This window comes from Ixodes scapularis, unplaced genomic scaffold (assembly GCF_016920785.2).
Source record: "Ixodes scapularis isolate PalLabHiFi unplaced genomic scaffold, ASM1692078v2 PGA_scaffold12__126_contigs__length_90152505, whole genome shotgun sequence".
In the NCBI taxonomy this organism is placed as follows: Eukaryota; Metazoa; Arthropoda; class Arachnida; order Ixodida; family Ixodidae; genus Ixodes; species Ixodes scapularis.
Window position 1 is genome coordinate 23307383 of NW_024609838.1, and position 17859 is coordinate 23325241.

The 17859-nt window shown below is 50.2% G+C and overlaps 1 protein-coding gene across 1 annotated transcript in view; it reads left to right on the plus strand.

Annotated features, from left to right (window-relative positions):
• The window catches only part of LOC8051119 (Na(+)/H(+) exchange regulatory cofactor-like protein nrfl-1), a 69335-nt gene that overhangs the window by 32513 nt on the left and 18963 nt on the right, over window positions 1-17859 (plus strand). The window contains exons 4-5 of the mRNA XM_029992086.4: window positions 6384-6554; window positions 7935-8156. Coding sequence (XP_029847946.2) covers window positions 6384-6554; window positions 7935-8156 — 393 coding nt within the window. The remainder of the gene's footprint in view (window positions 1-6383; window positions 6555-7934; window positions 8157-17859) is intronic.

A 17859-nucleotide genomic window follows, 5' to 3' on the forward strand; every position in this document is an offset into this window, starting at 1 on the left:
AAGCAGATGAACTTGCGCTCCGCATTGGAAAGCAACGCATAAAAATCGCCGCGAATAAATGGGTGGCAGTTCTTATCACTTTGTCTTGCGCTATGACTGTCATACGTACACGTGCCCCCAGGAACGCCAGTTCTTTATGTCTACCACGCAAGTGATGTTTTCTTGCTTCTATGGTCCCGCCGGAACCACCGATGCTCTCGTCCCGTAGTTCCGGAGCACCCGAAACGCGTGGGACCTTTCCCTCTGGGACATTACCTTAATCCTATATGTTTCGAACCTGTGATGTGACACTCGGGAGTAATTCTTATCAACTGGAACAAGATTTGGAGCGCAGCCAACGTAACGTATAGACAAACGCTAACGACGAGTTTTAGCATTGCGTATACGAGCGAACGCAAGCACATGTGCGTTCGCGTTGCTTGTTCCACAACGCGCGTGCGCAGACCCCACACCGCGGTCTTTGATTAGCGCGTGGCAGTGACGCGCATGTGCAGCGTGGAGCTCGCAACGCAAACACACAGCGTTCGCGTGTGCTCCAATATATGCCATACTAAAACTGTCGCGTGAAAGGACCTTAACAAAGCCGTTGTGGTGGATTTCGTGTAGGCTTATCCTATACCGGATGCCATCGCAGGGCACAGATACGAGACCAGCGTTGCGACAGTGTTCGGCAAGGATTCGTATCCAATCAGCGAGGACACGAATTCGGCCGAACGCTGGTTGACGCGCAGCTGGCCTATCGTGGAACTGTCTTCCGTATACCGGAAGCGCGAAACCGGAAACGCTGAGCGGAAAAGGGAGAATTATAATTCACGATAGAGTATGAGCGTTTCATCTCTTACGTGGCCACGAGCTGCTTCTTCGACGCCGCCTTTGCGACGACACCCACGTCACGCTCAATCCTAACGACAGTTGGAAGGAGTTCACAAACTCAAATCCGAAAGACGTATATCCCCTTCCCCCGCAGTTTGTGCAGCGCTTGATCTGCTATATACATCTTGAAAACAAAAATTTTGGAAAACAACCAATTAATCTCCTTTTTAAGTAATCTAATTGCATACTTTTTTTTAACCGAGAGTAATTGTAATCTATTACTTTTTTTCCGAGTAACGTGACAGCTAGGACACCCCCGCTGAACGAACGCCCTTTCCCTAGCTCTCAAACGAACGTATAAACATCCGCAAACCTCGACGCCCCACACCCCACGACGCGGCGGACGATGTTCGGTTCAGATACCCGTCGGTTCTGCCGGCGCGCGCGTGTACATAAACCCACTCCGCTCGGGGTGAAATATCATCACGATGGCGCGCTTCAAGCTAAGCGTGTCGCCCAAATTTTCGAAAAAAAAAAAAAAAAATTGCCAACGCGGAGTTATAACGCGATTTCGAAAGAACCCTCCTCGCGCTCGGGGAAGCGGACGTATACTCGCAGAAATGGAGCGATAACGTCGAGCCGTTGCGATCAAATAAACTCTACACATATCAAAAGAAACATAAACACGAAATAAACGTTATATCCCACGCGAAGATCATTTACAAACGAAACCGTCGCACTCACAGACCGGAAATAAAAAAAAAAACAAAAAAAAAAAAACAACCAAATTCCCATATATCTGTCGCATAGAAATGAAGACCCCGAGGAAGTGATCATTTCCTTATGGGCTATAGTTCGACGATAGCCCGTTTCGCCTGTCGGCGGTCGGCGGTGGGGTGATACTTCCACGGCGTTGGATTGGAACGGCTCGCGACACACGAGATCTGTCCGCCGAAATACGAAATCGGCTTTTGTTAGCGACTCGAACGGGATTTTTTTACACGACGGTGTTTGTTCCGAAACATCTTCTTCCGTGGCCTGATCGAGCCGTGGTGTTGTTTGTCCCTGTAGTGTGTAAGCGAGATTAGAGGCCATATGATAACCTGTTGCAAGCTAAGAACTGCACGCGAGGCGCACTATATAGCAAGTTTTACTGAATGCCCAATATGACTCGATATTTAATGCCCGATGCACGGGTGTTCATTTGGGACGCGTGCGCGGGGCATTCTGCTGAGCATTATTTTTCTGGGAACCGATAGTGAAACATGGCGGATACGCCTCTGTCCTCGTGGCGACAGAAAAGCTTCGCAGAATGCCAAATGTCCCGCGCCCTTCAACGCCCAATGCACCGAGACTCACTGGGAAGTAAGGCACAGCTTTGTTTCTCAGGGCACCAGTGCTGCACGAAAATCACACAGGGGGCTACTCCCTCTCTGTGGCGTCAGAAAAGTTTCACCTCATGCCAAATATATAGCGCCCTTCAATGCCCAATGCACCGACTCATGTTTACAAACAAACCGGAGCGCCCCTAGCGGACGCCACGGACGCCGCGCATGCGCATGCGCATGCGCGATGGGGGTACGTGACTCGTGGGCAAGAAGCTCGCCGTCGCCCATAAACAAACCATTGGAATGGGATGTTGTCGGCGTCGGTATGAGTCCCCGCGCTTTTTTGGGCGTTGGAATTGTTGAAGCTGCGTCTTCCTGGCAATGTCTGACTACTTGAGCGGCCTCAGCGTGAGTGATGTAACGTGCGGCGATTCATTCCGCGTAGGCCCCGCAGAGTGGACGCGAAAGCCTGATTCGCATCATGAGATTCTGCTCGCACTCGCTATCTTCAGTCATGACGTCGCTCGAGCTGCAAAAGCCTGAACCGTAGCTGAGATGTCGACGTCGATATTGAAAATCGCAAGCAGAGTCGGACCCGGTCGGACCGAGGAATCAGGCATAACAAGTTGGTGATGGCCACTTGTAACAGTTATCAACATCTCCTTATATCTACTGTTTACATCGAGCCTACTTACCCGAAGGTCTCTACTTCTTATCGCACCGGGTTAACGTTTGGCCTACGGGCCGCTGACGTTTGAAGGAGTAGACGCAGAAACGTTAGCGAGAGCAGACGAAAGCTGGAACGATGAGGCGGCCGTTTGAACGTGATGACGCACTGAACGTAGCCCGCAGGTGGTCCGTGCAACTTGACGGTTTTTCCGCGCTCATGTTGTAACAAAACAAATTAATCTGACGGCCACAACTATCCGTGAATTCAATCCAAAGTACTTTCCGCCCAAGCAATCATGGTCCGACGGCAACTGTTCACGTTCTCGGACAAACCGAGCAGGCAGAAAACGAAAACTGACCTTCAAAGCTTTCCCGACTCTTTTGGTAAAGCTACAGTCGCGGCGCTTTGACGTAAAGGCCAGGTTTTTGTCGGGTTTCTTCCAAAGTAACACAGGAATGCACGTGCCTCATATCGGCTTCCGCCCACAGCCCCAAAGCGGAAGTGCGCCCGTCGCGCCACCACCGCGCCGTGACGTAACAGACATGAGTTCGTGTATACACTCCGTGCGACGCGACTGGCGCGCCGCCGCGCGGCCGGTACCGGAGGTAGGCAGTGAGCACCCCAGAGAAAACGAAACCACGCCGGCGTACGTTGGTACGCGTTAAGTCGGACTGGTGCTGTTGCGCTGGGTTCACAGCATGAAGTGCTGCCTGTGCTGCGTCATTAAGTGCTTCAATAGTTATGCGTCGTATCTCGTGAAGACAAAGTTTCACAGTTTTTCCCCTCGCCGATGTTTTGTGGGACAGCGACAACGATGGAGCCGTGCCGTACGACGCGAGAAATTTGGTGTCCCGATCATGCCTGCCACTGTGTCGGCACGGCTGACATATTCTACACTGCCTCTTTGCGCTCTGCGTTTGTTTTCGTACCAGTAACGCCTACATGTGTCAGCGCCGATGGGACGAACTGAAATGCCATCCCACACTCGCGGGTATGCAGTGCCGATTTCGTTGGAGGAATGCCCTCCAAAGAAGTTTCGTCCCCATTGTACGTGTCGATGATATTTCCGGACAAATATGGCACGCAATCTGTACTTCATGAAGAAAGATTTGAACGGTAAAAAAAGTGACAAATATAAATCTAAAGAAAACTCGGAATCACTGGAGAGTCGGCGTTTGAGTATGGAAGTTTATGTGGTGTCCTTTCTTTCTTGATAAGCCTCCTTTTGGATGTGGAAACACTGACACCCCGAGTTCTGTAGACAACAATTTTTTTTCTCGGCTTTAGAGCCACCTATCGCAAAGTAGTTCGAACTGGAAGTACCGCCCACTGGTCCCTTCCTACCTGTAAAGTGTGCACCTCCCACGATGAGTGGTATTTTCTGACAGCCTTTGACGGTCAAAGCCAGTTCCCATTTAGTTACGCCGCCCAAACTAAATTTCCACCTGGTTTCGCTATGCCAACTATTTTTGTTATAATAAGTGTTGTGCCAAGTGACGGTCATGTCAAAGTACCTGTGGGCCGAAAATCAGCACCTCGCACAACAGGTTATTACACAACAGCTGACCGCAAAAGCCCTTGGCGGCCAAACCGTGTGTTGGCCGACAACTTCGTTTTCTCGGCTTTGGAACCACCTTTCGTAAAGTTGTTTCGATTGGAAGTACAGTCCACTAGTCCCTTCCTACCTCTAAAGACTCCACCTCCCCCGACCAGTGGTATTCTCTTGACAGCCTTTTCATGGTCAAAACCGGTTCCCATTGAGTTACGCCACCCAAACCAAATTTTCACCTGGTTTCCCTGTGCCACCTTTTTTTTTTTGTATAATAAGTGCTGTGTCATGTTACTGTCAAGTCCAAGCACCTGTGTGCCCAAATCTGCACTATGCACAGCCCGCTATAACACAACATTTTGGGTCCAATATTGGATATACCGTACAGCTTTATTTCTTTATTCGTTAGAAACAACTTTCACACCTGCTGTCTTAATGAAACTTGGCACACTTCGTGCAGAAACTTAGTGGACATCTCACTCGCCTCCAATATCATCGTTCCAGCAGTCCTACGTTTACAGCGACGAGCGAAATAAATTTCCCACTCAAAGCAATTATGGTGGCGGCCGTCTTGCTTTTCGGAAAATTGCACCAACTCCTTTTTTGGCCGCAACTAGAGAAATTCCCCCGAATAACGACTAAAACTCAGTATATAAGAAGAGGAGAACAGCTAAATGCCCTTCTTAGGTCTGCCCCAGCATTCATGCAACGTCACCCTCAACGTATCGGCTCAAAAAGCAAAAGTTTCGTCCGTGCGCGCTTCCGCCGCCACAGCTTGGCATGCGAAAAGGCGCCGCAGGCTGCTGAACGCGACTCACGGTCGAACGCCAGCTCCTCCGCTAGCGGCGCTGCGCGCGTTTTTCAAAGCGCCCCCTATAGTTCCCGCACGGAGTAAGATGGAGCCTTCTTTTTGCGGGCACCAATGTCGAAAGAAAAGCGCTGGACGGAAACTCCTACCTCTCCGTGACGTCGGAGAAAAAAAAAATGGCGCGTCTTTACTTTTTAGTACTAACGGTCAGTCTTGGGTAGCATCTCGTTACTAGTATTGAGATACTGTATATTGTTACTTTTTTGGTATCTTGTAACTCTAACTAGTTACGTTTTCAAAAAAATTATCTGTAACGATAACTTAATTACTTTTTTTGTAAAAGTAACTAAAAGGTAACGGCAAAGTAACAGTTACTTTTCGTAAAAACGAACGCTGTCTCTCTTGATGGCTACAGTGGCGTTCAGCCTGTAGATCAGAAGAGACGGAGTTAGGCCTTTGACAGAAAAAGCAAAAATCAAACACTAGACAAAGTTTTGTTTTCTGCTAACCTTCGGCGCAGGGGCAGGCATTTTTCCACCTTTCTCTTTCTTTGCTTTTTCCTGCTGCGGGGACGCTGATTTCGGACTTGTTTTTCCGCTAGACTCAAGCACCCCCGCCTCATCTACTCCTCCGCAGAGCGTTAAAAAATAAAAGCTCGACTCGCAGAGACGCACAGACACGATCAACCGTTCGGCGTCGGACGATGCGACGGTGGTCGCCCCCGTGGCTACATTTTATTTGCACGTGCGCTGCTAAGCTCCCTTTACAAAACCGAGCCATGGGATGAGAGTTGCCCTCTCCCAGGGGCCGTGCACCCGGGGGCTCCGGTAGTTGCCCGGGTTTACCGTGGTTGACGTAAATAAATGTAAATGTTGCTCATTTTTTTTCCGTCATCCATGTCTTCATAGTTGGATACACATGATTATCTTGAAAGTAACTAAGTTACTCTGCCGAAGTAACTGTAACGCGTTACTTTTATTTTTAAGTAACTGTAACTTAAGTACATTGTTAGGAAAGTAACTGTAACTAACTACTTTTAAAAAAGTAACTTACCCAAGGCTGCTAACGGTAGTGTATTGACGCCATATTTCTCACCGGGAATTGAGGGGGGCGGAGCCTGTTCCGCAGTTCTTACTCTGCAAGAGACTGTGAGACGTAGTTATTTGGGCGGATACGAGTACGGTGACGGGGCAAAGTCGACGCGCGGTTGTGCAGGAGCCCGCCCTGGGTCCCCGGCTGTGCCACCTGTCCAAGTGGAACACCTTCGAGGGCTACGGCTTCAACCTGCACGCCGACAAGAAGCGACTGCAGCACTTCATCGGCCAGGTGGACCCGGGCAGTCCGGCCGACTTGGGAGGACTCAGACGGAACGACAGGCTCGTCGAGGTGCGTGTAAAACCTCCATCGTCTGCTGCTTTAAGCCGGAGTCCACTGCTCATACGTCATACAAAAGGCACCGTGTTCCTTGCAGACAGGATGACAGAATTCAGGCGTTCGGGCGCTGAACGCCACTGTCGTGTGCTAGTCCTAGTGGTGGCTGTCTCAAGCTTTCTGCAGCTTTTGAAAGCCCACCTGTTTTTGACGAACGAGGACCTATAGCTCTAAGAAAGCGGGGGGGGGGGGGGGGGGGGGGGGGGGGGGGGGGATATCTCGGAAAGTATTTACGTTGTTTTTGTCGACGAACAATACCGACTATAACTAGTACCACTCACCCCTTCTTGCACAAAAACAGGAGGAGCCTTTCGGATATCTATACTCGTGCCATTTTCCTTCTCTCCTCCTCCTTGCAACACGAGCCAACTCTCTTTACTGTATGCCAGTCGACTTTGTTTAACAGCGTAGAAACCGGGATAATGTGGTCGAGTTCGCAGTTGCGATAAGCTGTAAACTTTAAAGGCCGACCTACAGAATCGTCTTGTGCCGGACAGAAGACCGACAAAATGGCTAATTGGGCTTGTTGGTTCATGTTCATGCAGATGCCAGCGTTTCGGAAAAACAGGGACAACGAAGGGGCAAGACAGTAGAGTAGCGCTTTGTGCTGTCCTGTCTTCATTGTTTCCGTTTTTCTGAGGCGCTTTCATCATGAACGAGGGGAAGAATGGTTCCCAGTTTCCTTCTCTCCATTCCCTCTCAGACTCTTCTCCCCACAGCAGCGGGTCTCTGAGCTAGTCCCCGCAAAAAGGAGGAAGGTCTCCCTCTTTCTCGAATAAAAAAAGGAGATTTGAGGAAGAGTTTCGTCCTTTCTGGCATGCTCGTCGCATAGGCCGATTTAGAGGTGGGGGAGGAAGTTTAACCTTCTAAGGTAAACTTTTTCACTGAAAAAATCGACATACACCAGGTTCCTTTAGAAAGAAATGTTTAGTTTTGGTGGCTTAGCAAATGGTAGGTCAACAAAATCGATTTCGGCAACGCGTCGCCTGTGACGTCATCTTTTTGCAAATCCACAATTTGACCGATAAACCTGCCCCTGGCTCGTCGGCCTTTAAGCTGAAAATGGCTGCAGGATCAACTTTCAGTGCCCCTCCGTTGTAGCGATGCAAACGACGATTGATCGACCCTGCCGCTTAACTTCGATGGAAAACGGAACCCGGGTAACGCGAGTCGCTGGCGCGAAACGAATCTACAAATGTAGCAGCTCTGACTCAGTGGCATTGTTAGGGTACCCGTACCCCGGTTGCGACACGCAGTGTCTGGACAGTATACAAGCGCGACGCGTCGGCGTCCGCGGTCGGGCGTGACCAGACGCATCCTCTCGTCTATCTCCAGGTGAACGGAACGACTGTGGAAGGCGAAAACCACCGTGACATAATCGAGAGGATCAAGAGGGACCCGAGTCGGGTCGACCTGCTCGTGGTGGACGAGGAGACGGAAAAGGCGCTCGTCAGCAAAAAGATCAAGATATCCAGCAAGGCCGACAACGTCATCCACCGAAGGACGCCGCCCCAGCAACCCGGCACCGAGCAGAAGACCGCTCAGCAGGCGACGGAGGTCAGTTTCTTTTTGTTTTCGTTCGCGCACGCGCAGATACCCGTTTCCGGGAGTCGGTCCGGAGCATCTGGGTAATCTGGGCATGCTCAAAATGTGCGGCTCTGGAAGCTGCATTGGCCATTCTCGGTGTCTGACGTCACTTCCTGGTTGCATTCGGTTGGCAGTGCATCTGAGCGTCCGCGGGTGGGGCTCTGGAAGCTGCACGGTGATTGGGCGTTCTCGCTGTCTGACGTCACTTCCTGGATGCGCTCGGTTGGGAGTCAGTCCGGAGCTTCTGGGCATGCTCAGAGTCATAGCCAAGGTCACCGTAACATCACCGCTAGGTGGTGACCTTGGCTGTGAAGCTGAGCTTGCGTAGATACTGCCGCTACGCGGCTCCGGGAGGTGGACGGCGATTAGGCAATCTCGGTGTGTGACGTCTCTTTTTGGATGCACTCGGTTGCAAAATAGGACTCTGCTAGCATCTGTGTTCTGATTTAGCTGAGGGCTAGTTCATCCCTCTAGCTTCCGGAACGACAATTGAAATCAACAATTTGTAAACAGGGTTTCATAGTAATATGAGTAATAACAGTGTCACTGACAAAGATAGCTCCTTTTTTCTTTACCAGTACAGGTCGGTTTTGTTCTCACTTCAAATTGAAGAAAGGGCGAGCGGAGGCTAGGCGTGCGTGCTATACTCCGGGCAAGTGGCCCGCTAGTCGTGAGGAAACAACAGCTGTGGCTTTGCCGTGTACCTCCACACCCTGACTCAGTCCCCTCCGCTCGCACTGTCTCACAAAGGCAGAGACACCTTTCTGGTACATTTACTCTTGATACCTACCATTCTGGAGCAAGGTTAAGAAAAGCTAGCCAAGCTCCTCCTCCGCTCTTTCCAGTTTAGCGGAAGGGAGGCAAAAGAAAACGAGTGACACGCCTCCTTTCCAGCTTTCGCTCTGCAAGTGGAAGGAGGGGAAGATGAGCGTTTCCTGCTTCTCTACCGCCACAGCCTGACCCAGTCCTCTCCGCTAGCACTGTAGCTACTCACAGAGGCAGAGACACCTTTTTGGTACATTCACTCTTGGTACCTACCATTCTGGAGCAAGGTTAGAAAAGCTGGCCGAGGGCCCTTCCTCCACTCTTTCCAGTTTAGCAGAAAGGAGGCAAAAGAAGACTAGGGACTCGCCTTTTTCAAGCTTTCGCTTTGCAACTGGAAGGAGGGGAAGATGAGCGTTTCCTGTTTCTCTTAACCTGCAACAGGGTAGAGCACCTTGTCTCCCGGTACCAACCCTTCTGATACCGTCTTCTAGCGCCTTGTCTCCTGGTAGCTAGCCTTCCGGTACCTTCGCTGTTGGCACCTTTCCTCCTGGTACCTGCGCTCCTAGTACCTACCATTCTGATAACTTGTCTCCTAGTAGATTACCTACTGGTATCTACCCCTATGTTACCTTGTCTTCTAGCACCTTGTCCCCTAGTAAATATCCTTGTGGTGCCTTCGCCATTGGCACCTTTCCTCCGGGTACCTACTGTCCTGCGTCATACCCTTCCGGCTACCCTACAACTTCCCTTCTCAATTGCACGTGTCTCAACTCTTCTTTCGCGTACGCGGTAGCCCAGTCGCCCAACTTCTCGGATCGTTACCCGACCGGCTACTTCACCGTCTTCACGACCATCTACTATTCGGGTTACTCGCTTCCGTTTGCCGACTGTGAGGATTCCGGCTATCCGCTCAGCTACCCAGCGGCAGACTGTCTCTCCTGTGGCCATTCTGCCACTGCCGCTTACGCCGTCACGGTTCAGCTGGGATCTTTGGCGGGAAACGGCGGCTAACCGGTCAAAGGGGCTCGGCCTTCTGTGGCCATTCTACCACGGCGTGCCGGACATTGGGATCAACGTAATGAATCTGAGGCTGGAGTTACGGAACCTTGTTAATCTGCGGTTACAAGCTTCCCTAACCTATGGTTACGGAGCCTTGTTAACCGGTCATCCTTATGTTTGTTCTGCGTTTGAGGCGTTTACAGGTTCGCGTCTTTTCAAAAGGACATCGATGTTTTATCGCAGTACCCCTTTAATGTTTCGTATCCGAGCTTATTTACGTGTGAGCTTCGCGCGTTTGGATTGACGTGTCCACCGGAGCACCCGAAGCATCTCACTGCGGCGATTGTTGTTGGGGCAAGGGTGGCCGCGTGGACTATAGACCTTTGCAAAAATCGCCTTCAGCGCGCTGCCATCTTTATCTGCTGGGCGGTGCAGCGACTGCTGTGCGGTATATCAGACGCTGTGCATCTGTCCACGGCTCAGTGACTCAGCATTTTTCGCCCGGGTTATAAGCGATGGAAAGTTCACGCACGCCAGCTCGGAGCACATGGAGCGAAAGCTCGCGCTGCAGAACCAACGGATCATGGAAGTGTCATTCTTCGACTTGGAAGAAGTGTCTGAGGAACAGTAGAAACAAAGGGACTGGAACAAATGTGATCGTGGCGATTCGACGCGCAGTTCGTGTGGATATTTTCACCTGCTCGCTTTATTTTATGAACGGATTATTCGGCGCAACGTTTAATGAAGACAGGCAAAGCTAGCGTTAACGTAACGACAGGTTTCCACTCTTAGAGAAAGATAACGGGAATGCGTTCCTTTTAAACCACTGCAACTTGTAAAAAAAAAAAAAAAAAAAAACTCGTTTCAAGATTAAAAAAAAGAAAAAAAGTTTTCGTTCCTTTTTTTTAGGGGGGGCGGGGGGGGGGGGGGGCGGGGCTAGTCATATTTGTGTACACACTTTATCCGTGCCCCGTTTGTTTTTGGCTTTCCTTTCACACCCGTCGACCACACGTATACCATATAAACCCGCGACGTGTACCGTGTAGACTTGCCGCCACATTGGAGGTTGGCAGCGTCGGACGGCCTTCAGAGGCTTTCGGTGGTCTGCGCGCCAAATATGAGTAAGGTCTATCGGGTAAGTAGGCTGCTTTGGCTTCTTTTCTTCACCCAATCAAAATACGAAGAAGTCAACAAAAACGAAGAAGCCAACAAAATCCCCGACTTGCATGGTTGACTGATTCGACCCCCTTGACTCGCGCGTTCGCCCTTTCGGACGCCATCAACGCCTCGAGTTGTTCAACACTTTGGCTCCGTTGGACGAGTTGCTCGTATTTCCGTAACGATGACTGGCGGAGGTTCAGGAAGAAAGAAGAAAGGAGGGGTTCTGTTTGCTCTTGCGGAATCCTGCGCGATGGACGCTTGCTAACAAAGGAACAGCCTTGATCCCTTTTGCCACCATCGCATTGGACATGCGTTATGGCTGCCGTAAATGCCGTCGAACGAAAGAGACAGCGCGCGAGCGTGCGACACGGCCCAGCGGTGCGTGCCATGTGGGACTCTCTTTCTAGACAGCCTAATTTTATTCACTGGCTGGGACGTGGGAGAGGCCAGCGCACACGGAGCAGCTTATTCGTGTTCTGTAACGTTGTAGTTGGTAGCCTTTCTTGGCGTCAGTGTGGCCTCACGTCGTGTCCGATAACGTCTCGATTTTCCGTCAAAATTTAGGGGAAATATTTCTGCGCCAAGTTTTAACGGGCATTTTAGTGTAGCTCAACGCCCCCTTGCCACGTGACGTCACTGTGTCGTAGGGTCACGTCACGTGACGTTATGGTGTTTCGTAACACCGTCCCCTAAATGTAGCGAGACACAAGGCCGTTAATTGTAAACACAGCAACACTGTGCACGCGGAGTTTCTAGGCTATGGTGGCGCAAGCTACCGCCTGTTATAAAGGGACTAGCCATTAGCATCCAGAAAAGTGTGCAGCGTCTCGGCTGTCGTCGAAGTTCGTTCTTACAACACGGCAAAATACCACCATTATTATTATATTTTTTTTAAGAAGGGGCGGTATAACAGTTTTCGACGATTAGATTTTATATTATGACTAATTGTTTGAATTAATAACCACCTTCCTGCAGACACTGGCTGTGACGACGACACTCTAGTCTGATTATAATGCAATTAAACGCAAAGGTGCGAGCGAGCCCGACAAGAATGACTAAAATGACTTATGACTAATGACCTGGAGAAGTGGAATAAGAGGGACAAAGCTGTGGTTTGGAGATTTGTGTTTGCCCTTTGTCCCTCTTGTTGCCCTTCTCCAGGGATTATTTTCGTCACTCTAGTCTGCTTTCAGCAGGTGTCACGTGATCGAAGGGTGCGCAGTAACGGAGCCGACTTTCAGTCTGCGTAATGAGTTTCCGTGCTTTGTTGTTTTCGTCCGGCCGGTGTCGAAACGGCGGAGGCGACACGGCGCAGCGAAGGACGGGTGCCGCCCGCTCTTGTCACCGCCACCTACGCTGGATGTGCGGAAGCGGGGGACGTGACAGCCAGCGCGCATGCGTGGCCGGTGACTCGACACCAGAGCGCTCGCGTAGGCGGGCGATCTTCTTTCGTTGTCTGCTTTGAGCATTTGCATATGTATTACTGCGCGAATCGTCGGAGGAAAGTGTGTTTGGCAGGTCCCTTGCCGGGTTGGTGTATGTGCAGCGCGGTTGCATGGGATCGCTCGCCAAATATGCATGACGCCGTGGGGGGATTAACAAAAATGGCGGCCTTCGTGTCTTTTAAAGCAGACAACCACTTCTGGAAAGCAGACGGCTTCTGCACGCCAGGCGATTTCTGCTAAGCAGTCGACCACTTGTGTAAAGCAAACGACCGATTTTGTAAGCAGGGGCGATCGCTCCTGTAAAAAGCAGACGAGCACTTCTGCAAAGCAGAACTGGTCATCGGCTTTGGTCGTCTGATGGATGGATCTTCCAAAGGGCGGCGCTTCGATTGAGCTCCAGGCTTCCCCGAAGTTTCTGAACTAGTTAAAAAAAAGCAGGATAAGCCTCCTCTCCAGCGTTCGATCGCCAAAGTGGAAATCAGCCACGGGTTGGGACGCCGCGACGCCGGCGACTCGGACCGTCCGTCCGCATGCCATGCCGTCGCTTCCAAAACCAACTGCCAGGGTCGCGCCAACACGCCGACTTCCGTGACGTCATTTGTATCCACTTCGGGACTACTTTCGATGCGCGGGTGGAATACGGGACGCTATAGACACCCCCGGTCGAAGACGCATTCCAGGCGCCGCGCTGTTACCCATAGCACAGATAGCACAGCGGGCGACTGTCAACAAGGGAGACAAGATGGCGTGACAGATGAGGCGGCAAACAGCGACCCGCGCTGCGGTCTACTTTATGAGGTCGCGGATGGCTGCCGTTGTCTCACGTCCCGCTTTTAGGGGCGCTTTTTTTTGCATTTGGGAACGCGCCGGATCTGTCGTGGCGCGCCGCCAGGGGACGCTTCGGTTGCCTCCGTCCCGGGCTCCAATCCGTTTGTTTGGGGTGCGTGTCGTCTGCTCTCTGCAGCTTCGCTCTCTGCCCCTTTTTGTTGCGTGGTCGCTTCTAACACGGCGTTCTAAAGAGTCACGATGCAAGTAGCGCGCAGTCATATTATCGTATTGCTACGTTTAACCTTTGCAGCGCACATTGTTGCAATGAATTTCCTACTACGCGCAAAGTCCGCAGATTCTACGATAGCAGACAGCCCCTGTACAACCGTGACGTCAAAGATCGACTTTTTTTTTTGCGTTATTTAGAGGTGGCGAGTTCGAATTACGAGCCAGATGCTACAGCGCCCGCTTCGCTGCGCTATTTCGTGACGGCGGTTGTTTCGGCACGCTGTGGTGCAGCTGCCCGCAACACTGCCCAAGTGGGAATGGACCTGTGACGGTTATCCCGAGATCACGACACCCACCACCCGAAACCGCCAAGTTGAGAGAACGTTTTATACTGTTATTTATAGTTACATCGTCGTGTTCTGTAATTAAAGATGTGCCGCACTCGTTCTTCCAACTAAACAAAATGTAAGATGTCTGATCCTTGTAATGAAGATAGCACAAACTGTGAGGTGGCATTTTTTTTATGCTCGTCACGTTTTTGTTTACGTTGTAGTCGATTTTTTTTTTTTTTTTTTGATCCTACGAGTCCACAGACGTCCATTTGGCGGGAGAACCTGAAATGATGTATAGTTACAATCTATAGACTAGAAACCAATGAAATTCCCCCCGCTAAATATAGCTGGGAACTTTTGTGTTACGTTTTTTGCGTTATAAATCTTGTGGCATTTTTGTTTCTTTTTATGCCCTTTTAGCTTTAGACAGATTTCGTGTTTAGAAGGTTGGATCTGCTTCGAGACAGTCGACGGCACGTCAAAACGGACGCCTCAAAGCGAAAGCGCAATCAGCGGGAACAATGTACAGCTCGTTATTTCGCGTCGCTCTCACGCGCGACTATAGACCTTTTCCACAAGGGCGCCGCCATCTTGAATTGTCGTCACTTCCAGTATGGGCGACGAAAAAAAAGTAAAACGTTTCATCCTGTAACTAGTAAAAAAATAGAGGCGAGCCAAAACGAGAATGTGTGACGGTTAGGCTTATATCCTAAATGTCTTCTATTGGCGTGGCAACGGCAAAGTTACGTTTTCGCCCATACTGGAAGTGACGTCAATTCAAGATGGCGGCGCCCTTGTGGAAAAGGTCTATACGAAAACGAAGTGGGTCGAAGTACGGCGGGTCCGTTTCCGCCGCTTTGTGACGCAAAAGGAGATCGCACCCACGCCGCATCGGTCGGTCGGTCGGTCTTCGTCGTCGTCGTCTTCGCCACGAGCTGCTTGGAAGTTCGTGGGAAAACGAAGCCTCGGCTTGGTCGCGACACGTTAAAGCGCGCGCTAGCACGCGCAGGCGTGCTGCGGAAAGAGTCAAGGATTTCCTTTGCTTCCCCGCCCGCCCGTCGCTTCAAAATGCATTAGCTGCCCCCTCTCTCTCTCTGCCGCGTACAACGACGACCAACCTTTTCTGCCCACTTAAGTTTCTTTAAATCGTTTCCTTTTTTTTTTTTTTTTTTTTTGCATGCAAACGTGATGTTGTTATTGTTGTGTGCTTCGAAGTTCGACGCCTCCTGCGGGGGCGTCGAACCTGCTCTTCGAGCTCGTTTGGGATTAGAACCTTCTGTTAGAACTTGTCTAGATTCGAGCTTTCTGTTGGAATCCTCCTATACACACTCCGAAGTGTGCTGCGATTGCTCAGCAGCGGTTCGTTTCCCAGCGCCGAAAAATGTATTTAGCCCAATGCTGTCTTCATTCACCACTTTGCTCGTGGCAGTGTGTCATGTGAGGTAGATATCACACGGGACGAATTGATGTCGAAGCTAGATCAACGTGTATACGCGTATTCGTATACTTTCGACGAGAGGTACTCCGAAAATATAACTAAGTTATGGTTATGTTATTACCCATAAAGCATTTTGGGTACAGAAATCGTAATTGCAATGCCCTTGCCCCTTTTTCTTTTTTGACAATCTGTTTTCTTGCGTTACGCAATTCTCGAGTAAATTACATTAAAAACAAAAGGGTGGGGGGAGCAAACTTCGTATATGGAAACCGAAAAAGCGACAGAAAACGCGCTCTTACGAAAAAGCGCGGGTACGAAAAAAATGCGGGTACGAAAAAGCGCGGGTACGAAAAAAAAAAAACGCGCGCCGCGGCCTTCCGGCCCCAGCAGCGACGGCAAACAGCAGCCGCGCACTACCTTCTCCGCATTCCAGGGTGCGGCGGCGCGTGTAATGAAGTGCCGCAACGGTGCCGACACCCCAGACTAACCCAGGCTCGAGACCCGAGGTCTCCCCTCCCCTCCGCGCGCCGAGGAAGCCGACGACGATCACTCCAGCGGAGCAAAACATTGTGCCGTGATTGTGCAAGTCGGAAACATTTCCGCAGGCTTGCTCCCTCGGCCAGCGTGGCGAAGGCCTCGTTCTTCGCTGCGCAGCTCTCTTCGGTGTTGTTGCAACGCCTAGATTGCTTTTAGCTCTCCTCCTTTGTGGGTATGTGTAGACAGCAGGCGCACTAATCGGCCGGACCATCCTTGGGGGAACCTAGGATGACCCGAGCTATCCATTCCGTGGTTTTTAATGAAAAAACTCGGCTTTTTTGTGTTGGTATTCTTGTACGCGCGCGGAGCCCGCGTTCTCAGCCACAGGCATGAAAGAGACCCTGGGAGTTGGTGTAGAATGTAGTCTACCCATGATGGTAGTAAAGATAGGTGTGTTTGTGTGTGTGTGTGTGTTTGCGCGCGCGAATAAAAGTACGCTGCGTTGTAAGCGCTTGTGCCTTTGAAGCATAAAAGCGCTGCAGAAAAACGAGGACACGTAAGACAAGACAGCCCAGAGCAGTACATACAAGGGGATTTTTTTTTTTATTGAAAACACACCATTATTTATAGACACAAACGCTCTCACCGTATAAACCGAATTCCTTATCGGTAATGTGCACACGGGCCCGTTTTTCTGTCGCACCTTCATCTGAATGAACATGAACCAAAAAGCGCAATTAGTGGTTCGTTACTTTTGAAGCAATTAAATAAAACGAATAATAATAATAATAATAATAATCATCTCCTTCTTGACCGAAAGTCGTTAGTCGCCTTGGGTATGCGTATGATTATTCGTACGAAATATTCTTAAACTTTCGTCCGTTAACGGGCCATACTTGGCCGCGTGCTTTAATCGTTTTCCCGGCGATATCCGTGTAGACGGTTGTTAGACAAGGCTGGGGGTGTCGTTTCTTTCGCACTCCCTCAAGGTTCTCGCGCAATCTCGTTTTAGCCGACGTAGAGGGACCGATATCTCGTGCGTATCGGGGTACCCGCGCAACTGCGTTTTACGTCTAAAGGGGAAAGAAAAAGACAGGCGAGGCGAGACACAGACAAAGAAAACAAAGAAAGGATCAAAGCTCGAACGAGTAAGTTTAAACGGGTTTACGTGGAGACTCCGAAAAAAAAAAAAAAAAAAAAGAAAAGCATAGAGAGAGAAGAAATAGAGAAAAATCCGCTAAAATGGGCCACGATGCAACGTGTGTTCGCCGGGTCTCGCCGTTTCTCGAAATTCCCTCGCGAGAAAGGGGGAAAAAAAAAAAGAAACGGTGTGTGTATACAATCAAATAAAACTTAAAAAAAAAAAGAGGAAATCCTTGACGAGACAGATGTTTTTAATTTCGTGCTCGTTCTTTTTTTTTTTTCGTTTATATGAAGTGTCTATTATATGTGTACGAATCTGTTCAAAGCTGACACGTTTCCCTCTCCCCCTGTTTCTTTCTTTTTTTCGTATTTAAAGAGGCGAACTTGTTTGCACGGCTTTCAGAAGCGTGTCACTCCAGTCCTAGGTAAAGAGAGAATAAATAAATAAAAATACCGCAGCAATGTGGTGGAGTACTTCGTTTACTCTCCCGGTTTTCTCTTTTTTTTTTTCTCCCGTAAAGCGGCGTCTCGTCACTTTGAACCGGGCGGCCTAGATATCATGCGACGGCCCGGTTAACGCCTGCGGTGAAAGGCTGTCGAAAAAGAATTCTCATTTCAGAAAATTGCCCGAATCGATTAATTCGTTCCGCGTAGAACAGGACCCTTTTTTATAAAGCGCGCGCACCACCTGGTGGCTGCTGCGCCAATTATCCTCGGAGGCCGCCCATATTGCGCTCTGAGCATGATGCGGGGCGCGAGCGTTGCGAAGCGTTCGGCGTGAACTCGGATCCAATCGTACGCTTCGAGCCCGATGGATGGAGCCCTTTATATAATGGGTGGTAGCTCGCGCCACCTAGCCTAGAAGCGAAAAGAAATGTCACCCGCCAGTGTTGCTCGATGAGGTCTCGCGCTAGAGG